This window comes from Psammomys obesus, unplaced genomic scaffold (assembly GCF_907164565.1).
Source record: "Psammomys obesus unplaced genomic scaffold, mPsaObe1.curated_primary_1811, whole genome shotgun sequence".
Taxonomy (NCBI): Eukaryota; Metazoa; Chordata; class Mammalia; order Rodentia; family Muridae; genus Psammomys; species Psammomys obesus.
The window spans coordinates 32,064,113-32,082,658 of record NW_026596034.1 but is presented as its reverse complement, the minus strand read 5'-3'; the positions used below and the strand labels follow the sequence as shown (position 1 = coordinate 32,082,658).

General features: G+C 47.7%; 1 protein-coding gene across 1 annotated transcript in view; it reads left to right on the top strand.

Moving 5' to 3' along the window:
- Window positions 1-18,046, top strand: part of Cdyl2 (chromodomain Y like 2) — a 178,198-nt gene extending 160,152 nt beyond the window's left edge. Inside the window, exons 4-7 of the mRNA XM_055621220.1 lie at window positions 1,658-1,830; window positions 10,309-10,519; window positions 14,030-14,173; window positions 17,285-18,046. Coding sequence (XP_055477195.1) covers window positions 1,658-1,830; window positions 10,309-10,519; window positions 14,030-14,173; window positions 17,285-17,443 — 687 coding nt within the window. The 3' untranslated portion in view covers window positions 17,444-18,046. The remainder of the gene's footprint in view (window positions 1-1,657; window positions 1,831-10,308; window positions 10,520-14,029; window positions 14,174-17,284) is intronic.
- Window positions 18,047-18,546: the final 500 nt, after the last annotated feature.

Sequence of the window (18,546 nt, the reverse complement as noted above, 5' to 3'; positions counted from 1 at the left end):
ATTTCTGTGTTCTTTTTATGAAATGCCTCGGGGATACCACTAGCTCGTATCCCATTTCCATATCAGTCAGCTCATTAATTTTTAAAAGATTTTACTTTTTATTTTCACACACACAGATAAACATCATCGGGGTATGGTTTTGTGCACTTGAGTGCAGTATCTCAGAGGCACATGCATCTGGAGCTGGGGCCTTAAGCAGTTGTGGGCCTCCTGACATGCCAGCCTGGAACCCAGCTTGGGTCCTTTGCAAGAGCAGTATGTGCTCTTAACTATTGTATGGATGGCTATTTCTACAGCCCTTTGTTATTATTATTTTTTTAATCTGAAGATTCCTCTCCCATGTGGTATTATAATTTAGAACTTTGTGTTGGGGTTTTAAGTTCACCTACAGAAGTAGTTCAAGCAGCTTGTTCTGACTATGATTTGGAGGACACGGTAGTGAAGAAATTGAAGGAAGGGCTACAGCAGTTAGAATGAGATTCCTGTACAAGTTTCCTGTCCAGGAAGCCTGCACTTTGCATCCTAGCCACACGGCTGTGGGTCATCCTGAATGCCCAGGCTCTCAGGAGCAATTGTGTGGAATGCATGGACAGTACTCAAGGCAGGGCTGTGTGATTGGCACGAGTCAGAGTGTGGAGGGCCAGGCGTGTGGGTTCATCCAGTGCCAGGTCCTGTGTGCTGCGTCTGCTTCTAAGTGTGTGTGGCCTGACTCAGCTGCAGCCTCTGCTTCTGGGATGGTTGCAGTAGCCTGGGAGAGAGAGGTTCTTCCTTCTCCTGTACAGTGAGCAGCTCCCTCGCTGCTTCCCCACAGCCAAACAGGAGGGAGGTTTAGTTATCAGAGCTGCTTCGAGAGGCAGCCTTCCCTTCAGCAGAGGCCTCTAGGTGTGAGAACACAGCAGGTTTTGTTTGTCTTTTGTTTGTTTGTTTGTTTGAGGTTAAAGTCAAAAGCTGTGAGAATTACTGAATTTCGATGGGCCACTTTTGGATGTCTATACCATAGAGGCACTGTGGTAATCGCAAGAATGCAGCAGGGGCTAGGAAGATAGCATTCTGATCATTGCTCAAACCGCAGTGTAGCTGGGGCAAACAAGTAAGATGCCCCCTGTGAAGGGGAGAACAAAACATTCTTAGTCCAGGATTCACTGTCCCTCAGAGGACTCTGAGCTTCCAGGTGATCTGTCATTTACCTCTTACCTGGAAAGAACTCTAGACCACAGGTCCCCAACCTTTTGGATAATACATAGTAGACTGTAAGTTGGTCATGTTTTGATGCTAAAGGTTCCCTATCATAGGCCACCTATAACCCCTGAGCAAGGGAAATAAAACAAGAGAAAATTTTAACTGAGCCATCTAGAGGTATATGAAGCTTACCAAAGCTGTACACGGGACTGTTTTCCCCACACTTTGTTAAGGAGTTCAACCAGCAAATACCTAAGGTGGGTCTGCAGAGGTTCATAGAGACTGACCAAGTCCACAGCAGGCTCACAGGTCTGGACCAGTGACCCCAGGATCTCCAAGTTGATCCTTCTGCTTACATCAAGGGTAGTGCTGGAAGGCGTTGGATCAGTAAAGTTTCTTTCCTAGGACTGGGCGTGTGCTTTCATTCTGGGGAGATTCTCAGACATTCAAAGCTCTGCAAACTCACCTTTGCCTGCAGATCATGAAGGAAGTCCGGCGAGCGCTGTGCAATGCGGCCACAGACGACAGCAAGCTGCTGCTGCTCAGCGCAGTGGGCAGTGTGTTCTGCAGCGGCCTGGACTATTCCTACCTGATCGGCCGGCTGTCCAGCGACCGGAGAAAGGAGAGCACGCGGATCGCAGAGGCCATCAGGTGAGTCTGGCTTCTCTTTGAATGAACACTTTGGGAACCTGCCAACGATGACCAAATTTATCAAATGAACGTACAGGCTGTTCAGGTAAACTTATCTCAAACAATGTAGGATTTTATTTTTAGTGTGAATATAGCCTTGGCAACATTTGAATCACCAGGACATACTTGTATTTTAAAATTACTGTTGACATATCTGAAATGTGACTTTTTTCGATGCCAGGGACTAAACCCAGGGCCTTGTACATGCAAGACACATGTTCTGCCACTCAGCTTCATTTCCACCTCTGAACTGTGGACCTGAGCTGGTCAGCCTGCCTTTTGTCTATGCTCCCAATGGCATGCTTTGCTCTCTAGGCTGCATTCCATACCCAACCCTCTTTTTTTGATTAAAAAAAAATGACACCTACTTTCTTTCATTAAGGCCTGCATTGGCAGTGCCCATGGTGCATACTGCTTCTGGCTTCTGCCTGGCGGTGGGGTCTTTGGTTATGTAGACATTTCTGTGTAGAAATGTCTACAATTATTAGGGGGAGGGTGGAGATACTTTGGGCATCTGTGCATTGGTAGACATAGTGAATGGAGATGGCCCCTTTCAAAGTCTTTGGGTCAAATGTGGGGGTCTTAATGGTGACACACAGCTCAACTATTAATACCCTCTTTCAGGACACAGGATAACTGTCTTCCTGTTTATTTGTTGTCTATTTTATGTATGTGTGTACTCCCAATGAATGTGTAGGTACATGTATATAAGTGAGGGTACATTTGTGTACATGCAGAAGCCAGAGGTCAGCCTCAGATGTTAGCCCTTAGGTGCTGTCCACCTTGTCGTTTAAGACAGGGTCTCTCACTGGGCTGTCCATCAGGCTAAGCTAAGCTGGGTGGTTAGGGAGCCCCTGGCCACCTGTCAGCACCTTCCCAGCTCTGAGATCACAAGCTTTCTTTTCTTTTTTAGCACGTGGGTTGTGAGGATCAAACCCAGATCGCCATGCTTGCAAAGCTGGCACTTTTTACTACTGAGCTGTTCCCCTGGCCCCTCCCAGTTGTTTATAACAGAAGGAAATGAATTAATGAATTCTCCACCCAGGTCATTTAGCTGCCTGACAGCTGTCACTCAGAGAGGAGACACAGCTGAGTCATAACCCTTAGTGAGACCAGGAATGTTTAAGCTGTGTTGGGGTCTCAGAACCTCAGCCTGCACAGTGGAGATTCTTCGGGCCTCCAGTCTCACTGTCCTGTGGTGGGTCACAGCAGAGGCTTATCCCCCTGTCACCACTAGGGTCGTGGGAGGATGCAGGGGGTGACATGAGGCTGCTCCGTTGTGTGCTCCAGGTCTGACCTTGAGTGAAGTGTTGCTCAAGGGATGCTGTGTCCTTCCTCAGGCAGAATCCTCCCCAGGAAGGAACTAAGAAGCTTGGACCCGATCCTGAGAAGGAATCGAGGTGTTGATGTCATTTCTAGGGTGCAGCTAGCTCCTGGCTGTTCACCTGCAGTTTCTGCTTTGCTTGACCTCAGCTGTGTCCTCTTAATGCTGACCTTGCATGAGTTAAAGGATCAGTGAAGCCACTAGAGTGATTCCCTCTTTATTGATGGGGCTGCCGGAGCACACCCGTGGACCAAAGAGCCCCTCTGTGACCTTAGAAAACCTAGCTCACATCTTGTTTACTAACCTCAGTGGAGGTGCTTTTGGTACTTCCAGCTCTGGAAAACATTTAAGATGTGCTGCAAGCTTCTCCTTCACACAGGCAGAGCACTTGGACCTCTTGTCCCCAAAAGCTACAGCATTTCCTGACCTATTCAACCTATGAAGCTGAATTAACCTGGGAAAAGAATCTTACTATAATGGAGTCCAGAGTCCTGAGATCCTAAGTTAGGATAGGGTCCAAATGTCATGACAACTGCCCTGGAGATTGAGGATGGTGATGGCATGGGGCTGGGCATGAAAACGGGAAAAGTGGATATGATGTAGAGACAGAGACCAGAGTGAGCCAGCTGCCAGCCATAGAGTTCCCAAGAAGGCTGGCACCATCAACAGGTAAAGAGAGGACTGGGGAGTCCCTGCCTTGGTGGCTCAGAGGGGTCCCGCATCTCGACTTTGAACTTCTTGTCTCCAGGAAACTACAGGGTACATTTCTGTTGTTTTGAAGCATGGTTTGTGGTCCCTGTCCTTGAAGCCTTAACTTCTGAAGGAAGACATTAATACTCAGAATGTTCCAGCTTTCTGGGCTCTCTTCTCAGGCCAGGTCCATTCCATCCTTCATCCTTAGGGTCATTTCTTCTGACAGATGATTAGTAATGTCTGCCAGGTAGGGATTAAACAGATTGTTTCTGACAGCTTCTAGTAAGGCATTGCTTTGGGTCAGTCTTAGGCTGAGTGGAGTAGAGTCAGTGTCAAGTCACTAGAATAAAGGACTTGAAGCTGAGTCACCATGGGAGGGAACCTGAGCAGGGAACCCCTAACCCATAGTCCATTCTTACCGCTCTTCACGACTGGCCTCTCAGATGAAAGGAGCATCTCTCTGACCTGGCCCTGCATGGGTCAGATCTACTAAAACTGAGGGTCAAGAACTTTTCTGCCCATTGTCCTGACATGTTGGGGTCGTAAGAGTAATGGCCCACACTCTCTAGAGTTGTGAAGACCAAGTCAGAAATGAGATTTTAGGGTCAGATGGGGATGAAGCTATAAGCCACGAAGGTACTGGAGCAGAAGAGTGGCTACAATCTGGCTTCTTTCTTTCCATGCTGAGTAAACTGAGGAACCCCAAAGTGGGGTTGAGGGGATGAGAGAAGATGCTGAAAGGCATCCGGGCCCCCTCTGGAGACATGTAGTCTGTGGATCTCTGACACAGACCATGTCAGTGGGCTGGGGTGCCCAAGCAGAACAGGGGGCTTCTTCAAGATGCCAGGGAGGGAGTAGAACTTGCTGATTCATAGGCTGGAAGGGGCGGGCCTAGGCGTGAGAAAGTAGCCTTTGCTTCCCTGATTCTCAAACATGACAGCAGGGAGAGACCGGAGAGGAGGAGGATCGCTGAGAGCTCAGATGCCCCCGGACGTCCTGAGAACTCTTCTGTAGTGGAGTAGCATTTTTGGAGTAGCACAACTCACATGTGCTGTATATACCAATAGTGTATGCAGCATGGTATCCAGGAAGGGCCACACCTACCTCTGCAGTTGCTAGTGGTGTAGCCTTAGACACATAGATCCTCTCACCAAGACTGGAGATTCATCTACTGGGAGGGAGTCATCAGCATTCTAGTTCTAGCCTCAGTCGGGGGTTGCTAGGGTGGAAAGCATTCATGTACAACCCCGTGAGGTCTACTTGTGGGCCACATTAAATGCTTGGAGTAGATGAAAAAAAATGCTACCTTTATGGGCTGGAGAGGTAGCTCAGTTGGCAAAGTGCTTGCCATGCACTCAGAACACATGTGAAAAAAGGGGATGAGAAGATGTATGTGTTCTTGGTGTGGGGGCGGGGCAGAGACAGATAGATCCCTAGAACTTTCTAGCCAGCCATCCTACCCTACTTGGTGTACTTGGTGAATTCCAGGTCAGTGTGAGACCCTGTTTCAAAAAACAAGGTTAACAGCATCCTAAGGACTAACACCCAAGGTTGGCTTCTGGCTTACACACACACACACACACACCACAATCACAAGTTATTGCCTTTATATTGTTCCTGCCAGCCGCAAGTTCTTAAGCTGAGTCTGGCTGTGGAACAGAGTTCTGGAGATCTCTCTGAGGCCTTAGATGACGGTTGCCATGTGTATATGGTGCTCACAGACCCTAAAGTGCCTGACATAGCTCTGGCTGTCCTGACTCTGGCTAAAGGGAATGGCAGTTCCTCCAGGTGAAACAGACACATCCCCAGTGGCAGCATTTTGCTTGAGTTTCCTCTGGGCTCGAAGGATGGACCACAGACCACCATGAAACAGATGAGAGCATAGGCCTGATATTAGCAGTCTGACCCATTATTCCTCATATGCTGGGCACGTGCTACTCTTGTTTAATTATCATTTAGCTCTCTGGGTACCCAGCATTGGCCTTCCCATTTCATAGAGGGAGAAAAATGAGGTTCTGCAGACCAGACAACTTGTCTGACTGTTAGTGAGGGACAGAATTGAGATTTGACTTTGAAACTATCAGGCTCTTTTGATGTTTCATGCCACGTCAGGTATCTTATTTGCCTGGCCAGGCTACAAACACTGGGCTTGGGCTGAGCAGAGGGATCTGCAGAAGACCAGAGTCAGACTCATGGTCATGAGCACAATATATAGAAAGCAGTCCTCTGAGCCCAGACCTGCTACTGCAGTGCGATCAGATATCTGAGCCTTCGGGTCTGTAATGCAATATCCTGTTTGCTGTTTGGCTTCTGCATCCATGGGGCCCCTGCGATAGAGATCTTATGCCTAAGGTAAGAGAAAAAAGGATGGGAGGGTCTCATATATCACATTTACAGCAGAGAAATGAAACTGCAGCTGCTGGTGGAAGGCCACGGCTGTGTATGCCTCAAACCATCGCCTTCTTCAGGGTCCCTCCTACCCTTGCACAGAGCAAAAAGTCTCTGGGTCCTGAAATGGAAGCCTCTGGAAGGGGTGAGGATTATAGTAGGTTCCTGAATGGTTTTCATGTGAGGTATGAGAAGATCAGCAATGCCTTCCTAAGACCCATGTCCTGGTTTAATAGTCACAGACTTTTTCTGTAGCTGAGAGAATCTAACAGATGTGGGCAGTGTATCAGGAGGGCTTTGCCAATGCCAATGCCCTAGAGGAAGCTGAGGCTTGAGGAGTCTGAAAGTGTCTCAGATCCTTGATTTTAGAATTGTACCAAGTTTTTAGAAATGGCATGTCTGATAAAAATTACCCAACTCTTGGCTTTCTTGGACTATCCATGAAAGTTCCATACCTTTAATAGACGGAAATTGCGTTAGTGAAAATAAGCCAGTGTTCTAACCTAAACCCCAACCCTGAGGGGAGGAAGGGAATTCAGGAGATGGTCACTGCAAAACCAGTCATGACGGTGTGATGGTACTGGGATTTTCCCCTTGAAGCCGGGCTAACAATGACAACAGGGAATCTATCGTCTCAGGAAATGGGATATGCTATCTTGGGTGAAAGCTGAGTGCTTCCCAGTGGCTTACCTAGATCTTAAGGTCTCCCCATTTTAGCAGAACATAAAACAAATTTTCTGGCAGTAGAATCTGATTCCAACTTATTACTGTTGTACTCACATCTTTTGATAAGTGCTAGAATGAGAAATATTGTCAACAGAAGGTATTGAATCAGCTCCTTGTGTATATTAGTTAAGCATTAGCTGACATAACCAATAAACTTCCAATATATAATGGCTCACCGGGACCAGAGATTTACTTCTTGTACATAGAAAAGTAAATAAATATACCATCCATTCATGGGTGTCCTCCAAATAGTGTCTTAAGAATCCAGACCCTTCCATCCTGTGGCTCTTCTGGCATCCTTCCTGACTATCATGTTCACCTAGATGACCAGACTTAGAGATTTGCATGATAAGGCTGTGCTCACTTGGAAGGGGTATATGTGGTCTGCGGTCATGGCCAGCCCTTGGTGACTTGGCCACAGTGAGCTACAATGAGGCCTGAGAAATGTTGTCTATTAGCAGATCAGGAGGAAGAGGGAACAGAGGCACTCTTTGTGTCCCTTCTTGGAGACAGTGTATTTCTTCAATGGCTGTGTTATAGGGTACTAACTTCAACTCTGAGTGAAACTAGCCAGTGCCAGGAAGGTCTGTGAATGCCCTTAGAGGCCAAAAGGGAAGAAGGATTTTTAAAAAAGCAGTCAGACTCTCTGTAGGGTAAAGGGTCAGGAGTGACAGGCGAGAAACCCAGAGAGGTGAGCTGGGGCGGACTGAGGTGGTGGGTGTTTTCTTGGAACTTCTTTGTAGTTCCCAGTTTCCCATCTAAGAATGATGAATTCTAGCTTCACTAGACATCTTGTAATTTTCCTCCATGTCCAGATGAATTTTAGCATTTTGTAGATCTTGTATAGAGGAAAGGCAAAAGGCATTTAAAGACAAAAGAAGTCATTTTAAGGGGCTGGAGATACGGTTCAGCAAGAAGGAGTACTTTTCAGATTTTCCAGAGGGTCTGAGCACAGTTGCCAGGCCCCATGTGAGGCAGCTCATGACCATCTGTCACTCCAGCACCACAGGATCTGTTGCCTTCTTGTGGTATCCACAAGCACCTGCACTCATGTTACACACATACATATACAGAGGTGAGAGAGGGAGAAGGAGGGAGGGAAAGGAAAGGGGAGAGAGGGGCAGGGAAAGAGAAGTCTTTTCTGGGCTCTGCTTTATAAGTGAAGACACACACTTTAATCTTGATTCGAATATCAAGCAGAGTAAATATCACCTTAGTCCCTAGCTTTGAGTCCAGAAGCTTCCTAGTGGAAGCACAGCATCTTTCCCCATAAGCACCATGGAACCAGCCTTGACTCTGGCATCCCTCAAGGTAATTCAGAACTAAACTAACCCAGGATTGGAAGATATTTTAGGTATAACTAGGCCCTGCTCACATACACCGTCTAAAGCTTGAATTCTACCTTCAGCATCATTCAAAGTGACCATCAGTCTCAAACCAGAATTCCTCTAAGAATGGTGAAGTCATTCCTCCTCGGCCATTGCATCTTGGTTAGTGGTGCTAGATCATTTGTTCTCCCCTTCCAGTGGAATTACCCTTGAGGGATACTCCTGAAGGATACTGTCCTTTTAGCGCTTGTTTAGAACTGTGACATTCCTGCTTATCTTTCTTTGATGTATACAACTTTTCAGTATCCAGGGTGCCCATGGAATTTGCTGTTGAGGTCATGGTTGTTGAGAGTAGAGGTGAGGTGAAGGGAACTGACAGCAAGGCTGCCATATCAGGCACTGAATAGGCTAACAGGGTGAATTGCCACCCCAGTCATCTCTGTGAGCATCTGGCAGTCCCATGGTTCTATGTGTAGGGCATGTGGCCTCTGGCTGGACTCCTCCTGCTTCTGATGACCAGGATTTGTGCTGTGGCACCTGGGAGAATCAGGGGTATCCGGAGGCCAGCAAATGTAAGCCATTAGGTTTTAAAATTTCTATTTATTCTCTTTATGTCCTGATTATAGCTTCCCTACTCTTCCCAGTACCCCCTATGACCCTCCTCCCCCATTCTCTCCTCTCCTTCTCCTCAGAGAATGGGGAGGTCCTCCATATGTACCAACCCACCCTGGCACATTAAATTGCTGCAGGACTAAGTACATCCAGATAGGCCAGCCCAGTTAGGGGAATAGGATCCAAAGACAGGCCTCAGAGTCAGAGAAAGTCTCCACTCCATTTTTGGGGGGACCACATGAAGACACAGTAGTGCATCATCTATGTGCAGAGGACCTAGGACCAGTCCCTGTATGTTTGATGGTTCAGGCTCCGTGAGCCCCCATAGGCCCAGGTTATTTGACTTTGTAGGTTCTTCTTGAGTCCTTGACCCCTTCACTTTTCTCAGTTGTTCGCCCATCTCTTCCATATGACTGCCCAGGCTCTGTCTAATGTTTGGCTGTGGGTCTCTGCATCTGTTTCCATCAGCTGCTGGGTGAAGCCTTTCAGAGGAGTTGTGCTAGGCTCTTGTCTATAAGCGTAGCAGAGTAATGTTAATAGTGTCAGGGTTTGGTTCTCTCTCATGGGATGGCTCTCACATAGGACCAGTCTTTGATTGGCCATTCCCTCAATCTTTGTGCTGTCTTTGTCCCTGCACAACTTGTAGGCAGGACAAACTTAGGTTGAAGGTTTTGTGAGTGGGTTGGTGTCTTTGTCCCTCTACTGGAAGTCCTGCATGGCTACAGGAGGTGGCCACTTCAGGCCCTATATCCCCCATTGCTGGGAGTCTCAGCTAGGGTGGCCCCCAGATACTTCCTAGGGCTTGCCAGAGGTTATTCTAGGTCTCTGGCAAGTTCCAGAGATGGCCCTAGCTCTGATTTTCATTCTTTCACCAGGCCCTCTCTCCTCTGCTCTTCCTACTCCTAATCCCCTCCCCTGTTTTCCTTCCCGTCCCTTCCCTACCCAGTTCCCTCCATCTATTCACCACCAATGCCTGTTTTGTTTTTCCTTCTTAGTGTAGTTCAAGCATCCTCCCTTGGATCCTCCTTTTTACTTAGCTTCTCTGGGTCTGTGGATTGTAGTATGGTTATCCTGTGCTTTATGGCTAATCTCCACTTAGAAGTAAGTACATATCATACATGTATTTTTGGGTCTGGGTTCCTTCACTCATGATGATCTTTCCTAGCTCCATCCATTTGCCTGCAAATTGCATGATGCCTTTGCTTTTAATAGCTGAGTAGTATTCTATTGTGTAAATGTAGCACATTTTCTTTAACCATTCTTTGGTTTAGGGACATCTAGGTTGCTTCCAGATTCTGGCTGCTACAAATAAAGCTGCTATGAACATAGTTGAGCAAGTGTCTTAACAAGGGTCTTCTCTTTTTCCAGAGACTTTGTGAAGGCCTTTATCCAGTTTAAGAAGCCCATCGTGGTAGCCATTAATGGGCCAGCTTTGGGCCTGGGAGCCTCCATTCTACCCCTCTGTGACATCGTATGGGCCAGTGAGAAGGCCTGGTTTCAGACACCATACGCTACTATCCGCCTCACACCTGCTGGCTGTTCCTCCTACACCTTCCCCCAGATCCTGGGTGTGGCGCTGGTAAGCCTCCTGTTTCCTATGTAATTTCTCAATCTAAGATGCATGTGCCTGGTCTCTTTAGGACCCTTTTAATGGGGTCAAAACATGGCAGTGTCCTATGAGTGAAACCCAGGTATTGATTAGACCTGATGAATCTACACTGGCATCCTCTGCTGTCCCAGGATTGTTGTGACTAAAGCCAGGCTAATCTCAAGCTAGACCAATGGGTCTTCAAGCTCTTGATGTCTGAGGAGAGGAACTGAGCTAAGATGGTAATGATGATGGCTACTTATTATTTACCTACTGTGTTCTAGGCACCATGTACACAGTGTCCCCTTCATTCCTCACTACTCTCTGGTAAAGCTGTGTCTTTGGGAGAACTGAGTGCTGTGACCAACAGCCACAATTCTCAGACCTCCACCATGGTCATGGCAGGACAAGTCTAGGCAGGACAGACACACTGTGGTGACAACAGGACATAGAAAGCAGCCACTGTGTGTTGGGATCACACCCTCCTCCATGAGGAAGAGGGTGCTTTACTAGTCAAACACATGTGGCGGACCAACACGGCCATAGGTAAGGATGTTATCAGCTGTGCAATAGGCTGAGGGAGTTGCTGAGTTGGCCTCAAGGGCTTGCCCCATAAGCTTAAGACCTGAGTCCAGTTCCCAGAACCCACATAAAAATATTTTGGTGTAGGGGCAGATGTGCTGGTAATCTCAGCACAAGGGAGACAGAAGACACAGGTAGATCCCTGGGGTTTGCTGGTCAGGCCAGCCTCGTCTACTTGGTAAGTTCTAAGCCAGTGTGAGACACCCATCTCAGAAAAGAAGGTGGCTGGCACCGACAGAATGACACCTGGGGTTATGTCTCTAACCTCCAGACATGCATTTGTACACGTGCACACACATAAAATGAAATAAACAAATCCATGTGGTGCCGTGGTTGTCCTAGGGCAATGGCTCTCCAGCTTATTTTGTTTGCTTGGTTGTTTTTTTTTTTGTTGTTGTTGTTTTTTTTGAGACAGGGTATCCTTGGCTGTCCTAGACTTGCTTTGTAGACCAGGCTGGCCTTGAACTCACAGAGATCTGCCTTCCTCCGCCTCCCTGAGTGCTGGGATCACAGGCCTGCGCTACATCACCCGGCTTCTCAACCTTATTTTATTTTGCGTCCCTTTACTACGGTTCTGTGGAGATCCCCAATCTCAAAACTATTGTCTGTTGGTACTTCATAACGGTAATGTTGCTAGGTATTATGAATCACACTGTAAATATCTAACATGCAATCCCTATGCAAGGGTCATTTGACCCCCAAAGGGGTTGCAACCTGCTGGTTGAGAACCGCTATTCTAGGCTTTGGATCCTCATGATTCACTGCAAAGGTGGTAGGAAGGAGGTAGCATAGGTGGCCACGCTGACTAGAACCAGGGGCTGTGCCCATCAGGGAGGGTGCTGAGATGTCAGTGTAATGGAGGCCTGCTAGTGACTGCAGGAGGCCCCCTGCTGTAGGTGCTGTAGGTCATGGGAGAGCCCACACTGATAGGGCAGCATGGCCTGAGTGACAGGGACAGCCCTAAAGCGCTACAGCTGAGAGTACACAGCCAGTGCCCGTCTGCCCTGTCACATGGGTCTCTTGCTAACTGTTTCAGTTTTGGAACAGACGCCAGGCTACTTCTGGAAGATACTTAATAAATACCCACCTTTAAGGAAGCCCGATTGTCCCCAGGCAGCCTGCACACTAATGAACTCTGATGGCCTCCCTCCATCTGGGTGCTCTGCAATCCGTGGGCAAAAGCCTGCACAGAGAGCTTTACAATTTCTCCATTTCTACCATTTTTCTCTTTTCGTGTCTCATCTCTTCATCATCAAATGGTATTCCTTCATCATCAACTGACCATCTCCTGTCAGTTCCGTAGTGGTGGAGGTGGGGAGGTGTCCCAGCCTGCCTTGGTTATCACAATGAGAAGTTCAGTAGCAGCATCCCTTCTGCTTCATTGCTGTCCTTCCTTGCTCCTTTCAAAATTGATCCTACCAGCAGTAACAAAAATGGTGTTCCTTCATCACCCTGCACCGCATAGCAGGTGCCATTCAGCACCATCTCCATTAATCCGGCCTCACCTGGGAGCCTAGAGCCACAGGCTGTCAAATGCCTCTGGGGTGGAGGAGATGGCCATGAGGTTAAGGGACTTCCCAGAGTCTGAATCAGGGCTAGACTTTATGCTGATATTTTCTTAGCTCTAGCACATGTCATTTTTTTCTTAGTGGTGAATCCTTGGCCTCACCAGCTGCCTGAGAAGTCCCTTTCTTTGGCTTATGGATGACACCCATGTTTCTCTCCAAAGAGAACAGTGGAAGAACACTGTTGTAAATGCCTCGGAGACTCCCATGTATTCAGAGAGCCCACATGCCTCACATCTACTCCAGTGTAGATGCAGGCAAGTGTGTACCACATTCACAGCGAGACGCCACTTTCTGCAGCTTCCTCTGAGGGCGTGGAAGATGGCCATTCTCTTCCCAGTGAGGTCCTATTTCTACTGTCCTGATTTAGGCACCACTTCCTGTATGGAGCAGACCAACAGCTGGGACCTAGATGCCATGCGGACTCCAGCACTGTAGGATGTCTCAGCCTCACTGGTCATGGCACAGGGCTGGGAGATGAACACTTTACCTTTGACACGAGCTGTGTGCTCCCACTCATATCAGCTCCTCCCCATTTTTTTGTGGCTATAGAAATGCTTAAACTGTCTGGTATCGTTTCTGCCTTCCCTTCTTCAGTCTGTGACTCTAAAACTGTGCGGACGGACATGTATTCTCAGCTGAGTTCTGTGCTATTTTCTTTGTGCTGTCCCAGCGAGGGAGAGGGAGAGAAAGACACATGAGGGTACCACAGTCTCCTCTAAGTGTACACCTTGCCTTCAGTGATCTAAATCATCTGTCAAACCCCCTATTTCCTAAAGATTCACCTCTTCCACCAAAGAATCAAGCAAGGGACTGATCCTTAAGCACTTGGAGGTTTGGGTTCCTAATGATGCAGCTGTTTTTAATTGGCTTATTTTTTTTAACTTAATGGTTCTCCCGGTAAGTTTTTACTCTCCCTTTTTCTATCTTCTGCACCTCCCTTCTTTCCTCATAAATTAATTTCTCTTCTGAGAGGAAGAACTTGTGTCACGTCTTAGTTGGAATGTGCTAAGTTGTAGATAGATCATTTCCTTCTTCCTGGACTAACCTTCGAGGGGCCAGGCTACCAGCACTGAAATGAACCTCAGAGGCTGTGCATACCCACCGAAGGGTCAGCCTCTGGAGGGGAGTACTGTTGGATTCATGGAGCTTCAGTAAACCCATTGGTTTCTTTTGACAATTTAATGAAGCCTGTGACAGATGTTCGTATGTGGTCTGCACAGCGTATCTGACCCAAGGTCATGAATCCTGCCTCAGAGAGCAGAGACACTCATGCTCAGAGTGTCCAGGGATCCCCAGAGGATATGGATGGAACTCTGTGCCCTCAGCCCTCTCCCACCTTTTGCTCTTTCAGGCCAATGAAATGCTGTTCTGTGGGCGGAAACTCACTGCCCAAGAGGCATGCAGCCGGGGACTCGTGTCCCAGGTCTTCTGGCCCACAACATTCAGCCAGGAGGTCATGCTGCGGGTGAAGGAGATGGCGTCTTGCAGTGCTGTGGTGAGTCTCTATGTTGTCGTGTGTGTGTTTTGTGTGTGTGTGTGTGTGTGTGTGTGTGTGTGTGTGTGTGTGTGTGTACATGCTAGTGGAGTCCTGAGGCCAACTGGGAACTTCTTCCTTTGTTATCCCCACCTTATTTTGTCAAGACAAGATCTCTCACAAAACCTGAAGCTTGCCAATTTGGCTAGATTGGCTGGCCAGTGAGCCACTGGGAATCCTTTTGTCTCCACAACCCCAGTGCTAGAACTGAAACTGTGCATCACTACACCCAGCATTTTACATGGATTCGGGGGGGGGGGGGTCGAACGCAGATCCTCATGCCTGTGTGACACTTGAGCTATCCCAGCAGTCCCAAAGGGGACCTGCAGAGCTTTACTGAGTCTTGGTATAGAAAGCCTAAGTTAGAGGAAGAGGCCCAGGATTTTGCATATTTTCATCCATGACCAATTGGAAGAGGCTCATGGGAGAGACTTATACTCCGCAGAAGCAAACATCTTGTTAAGAGAAAGCCCCCAGCATCCACAGTATCACCAAAGCTACAGCCTTTAGAGAATGGGAAAGCCCAGGGCAGTACAGGTCAAGGGATGGGACCAGCCCAGGGTGAGAGAATGGAGCACACTGTCACTGTGTCTTATTTCTTCTATCCTGCCTAGTCCTAGACACAGCTAAATGTCCCATTTGGACTCCAGAGATGCAGTAAAGAAGATATGAGCCACACTTTTACCAACGTGCCCAGTTTTAATTCAATGTTGATTTTTTAAATCTCATGACAGAGATCTGAGCACAAGAAGGGGACTCTCCCATGGGAGAGGGAAGAAAGGCTAAAACATGGAGTCTCAGGACCAGTTCCAGAGTGAGACACAAACAGTGGAGGATAAGGTCCTAAGCTCTCATCCTCAGGAGTGCTGGGCTGGGTGTGTGGGCCACACCCTTGACATCATCTGCCTTCTCACCCAGCATGCATCCCTCCTAGATGTCCAGATTCTATTGACATAGGCATTTGCCCAGCCTCATCCCATCAGCCATTTACTGCACACCTACTGTGTGCTGTTCATGATGGTAATGATGGTCTCCCTATTGGTGGACACCTGTGCACTTAATAGGGACCATGTGCCTTTCCAATTTTTTTGTGGATTTTCTTTTAACTGGTGACTGGGGTTAATTACTCTGCCTCCTTTCCCTGAGACCTGCTTCAGCTCTGAAAATCCTTCCAGGAAACCATGCGCTCCCAAGTAAACAGGCATGCTTAACTACCTAAGGATCTGCTTCACAGAGGGAGAAAGGTGGAGGTGCAGGGGACAGCTCAGGCAGAGACAACAGCAAGGCCAGGGGAGGCAGGAGGCAGGAAGTCTGGAAGGCCATATCCGTCTAAATAGTGACTATGGCCAGTTTTCCCAGGGAAAGTCAGAAGAAGCCTGAGCGGGAGTGTGGGCTGCACTCTGGGCAAAGGGAAGGCACCTAGGTGAAGCAGCTGTTGAAAGGACAATTAAGGGGACCAGTTCATAGGAGAGGCCCACAAAGAAGAAACCTCTGCACCAGCACTATGGAGCCAGGAACTTCAGGTGACACTCCATCAGAGGAAAGGCTGCAGCCTCTGGAGGTGGTGCCCTTAGGAGAGACAGACTCCAGGATGTGAGGTGCTCAGGACCTTCACTCTCTTCTTACCACCTGGCAGCCTCCATCCTTGCTGGAGTGTAAGGTCCATCTAGACAGCTGGTGCCTGCGCGTCTGGCCCTTGCTCTTGTCTGTTTCAAAGTGCTCAGGACAATGAGAGTCTGGGGCTTGACCCCTGTGGAGGCAATGTGTGGTCTGGGGATCAGCCAGATTGAAGTTCCTTGTTGTACCACTGTTGAACGATCCCAGGCCATGTTACCTTCTCAAGGGGGGTAAAGATGCGAACTACCTGCAATTAAGAGAAGTGAAAAGAGGTCAGGAAAAATACTTCCATGGAGCCTATTCATGGCGCAGTTACGAATACAGTTATTATTGTTCAGTACTACAATTGCTAGCATACATTACTCTAGTTTCAGTGTTTGATGACATCATCACTTCTCGTTGCCATCTTTCTACATCATTGCTGGTTGGTACTATGTTGGTATTGTGTTGATTACTAAGTTTATTATTGCTCATTACCATAACTATTATTGTGCTTGCTGAAAATCGTTAGTATGATGCAATATTATTTGTTTCTACAATCTATGCAATTATTACTCGCTGCCGTGAGTATTATATATAGTTGCAGCCATTTTCAGGGTGATGACTGCTGCAGTTCTTGTTACCCTGTACTACCGTCCTCACTACGGTTGTTACTGCTGTTGAAAGGGGCGTGGCTGTAGGGAGCATCCTGTAGATACTCTAACAACCATTAATCCTGTAGATACTCCAACAACCATTATTTATTCACTCAGCTCGTCACCTCATTCTTTGTTCCTTGTGACTCTTGGGTTGGGCATTCATTTTCAGTGACTCTATTCACGGCATGGGGTGGGGTCAAAAGAATGTTTTGCAAACTTTGTCATGAAACCCATAGACAAATAGCACCAAGAGACTGTGGCGGACACAACTCCTTGGGTAAAGGGCATGCTTGTGCAAGCATGGAGACCTGGGATTGATATTTCTGAAACCACGTGTATGTATGTGATATATAGAAGTGCACCAGTGCTGGGAAGGCAAAGGCAGGTAGATCCATGATCTCACCAGCTAGCCAGTCTCCCCAGGCTGCAAGCACTAGATTCAGCGAGAGACCCTGTATCATAAAAATAAATGAAGAGCAGTTGAGGAAGATGTTAATCGTAGGCCTTCACACTCACACTCATATACACAGACACACAGACACACACACACACACACACACACACACAGGACTGGTTATATGCCACCTTTGGATAAAAGGCAAGGCTCCTGAGAACCATACCTCTCTCCCCAAGTCATCCCATGATTATCGGGCTCAACACCTTGACCACCTGGAGGCCACTTAGGACAGTGCCAATAAACAGACCCTGATGACCCAGGCTCAAAATTAATCCTCCACCCCTTGGCTGGGGACACTGCAGGGCCACAGAGACGGTCCTCTTCCACTGAGTGGCTAATCGGACATGTGTCTCTTCCTAGGTTTTGGAGGAGTCCAAATGTCTGGTGCGCAGCTTCCTGAAGTCCGTGCTGGAAGATGTGAATGAGAAGGAATGCCTCATGCTGAAGCAGCTCTGGAGCTCATCTAAAGGCCTGGATTCCCTGTTCAGCTACCTACAGGACAAGATCTATGAAGTCTGAAGGGCCCCGGCTCGCTTGCCTCACTGCTCGAGGGTACCTGACTTTCAGCTAGGCCCTGTATTTCTACCATCGGAGCCCAGGGTCCATTCTAGCCAGGAGTTTGTCAGGGTGTGTCTTTACGCCTAGGGTTGTGTCCATTCCTTGTGTCCTTGGTTGTTCCTCATTGGTTTGATTTTGTGTGACGGTGGGAAGTGCAGCACCCTTGGCCTCCCTGTGTCCCTATCCCAGCCAGCCACAGAGCCTTCCAGGAAAGCATCTTCCTAAGGCTCTGCCAAGTACTGCTGGCCCTTCCCCACTAGCTGAAATGCTCCACCACCATGGTCCAGAAGGGGAAGACCAACCTCCCCCATCCTCCCAACTCAGGCTGTGTCTACACAGTGCCTCCAACTTGGAGATGAGGCCATCATGGTTCTCTGGTTAAGTGACCTGGGACCAGGGAACAATCATCTTAGGGAATCCACAGACCAATGAGCACGTGACTACGTAGGCCTATAGGCCCGGCTTTAGTCTCCAGTACAACTCGGTGTGACTCTTAGGGCTTGGTCTTAAAACCCAGCTGACTGATTTACAAACCCAGATGTTGTACATTTAGAAATGTTTTGTTAAATATATATTTTTAAAACAACGTAAGTGGAAATTCTGATAACTTATGTGTATTATATGTAAAGCTAGTTTTGCAAAAACATGAATTACTAGGAAATTTTTCTTTATTTGGATTTATTTTATTTATTTATTTTTGTTTATATATTATGAAGTCTATTGTTCACACAGATCTTATTTTCATACTACCCTGGACCAAATACTATTCAAGGTTCATGCCATTTGGTGCACTCTTGCAATGAGCCCTGTGGAAAGGTCCGACACGAGAATGGAAAGACTTTTTTGTGGATTTTAAAGGAACAAGCCTGTGTCAGACCCTCTGTATGCTCCTCTTATGACATAATGCCAGTTCTCTGATCTTGTTTTTAGGACAAGTCATGGTGGCACTTTCTCTTTCACTCACTGTCCCTAAGAAGAATTGAGGACTCTTGTCAGCCCAGGTGGTCTCAAAGGAGGACCCACTTTCTAAATGTGTGATGTTAAGAAAGGGTAGGGGTCATCCC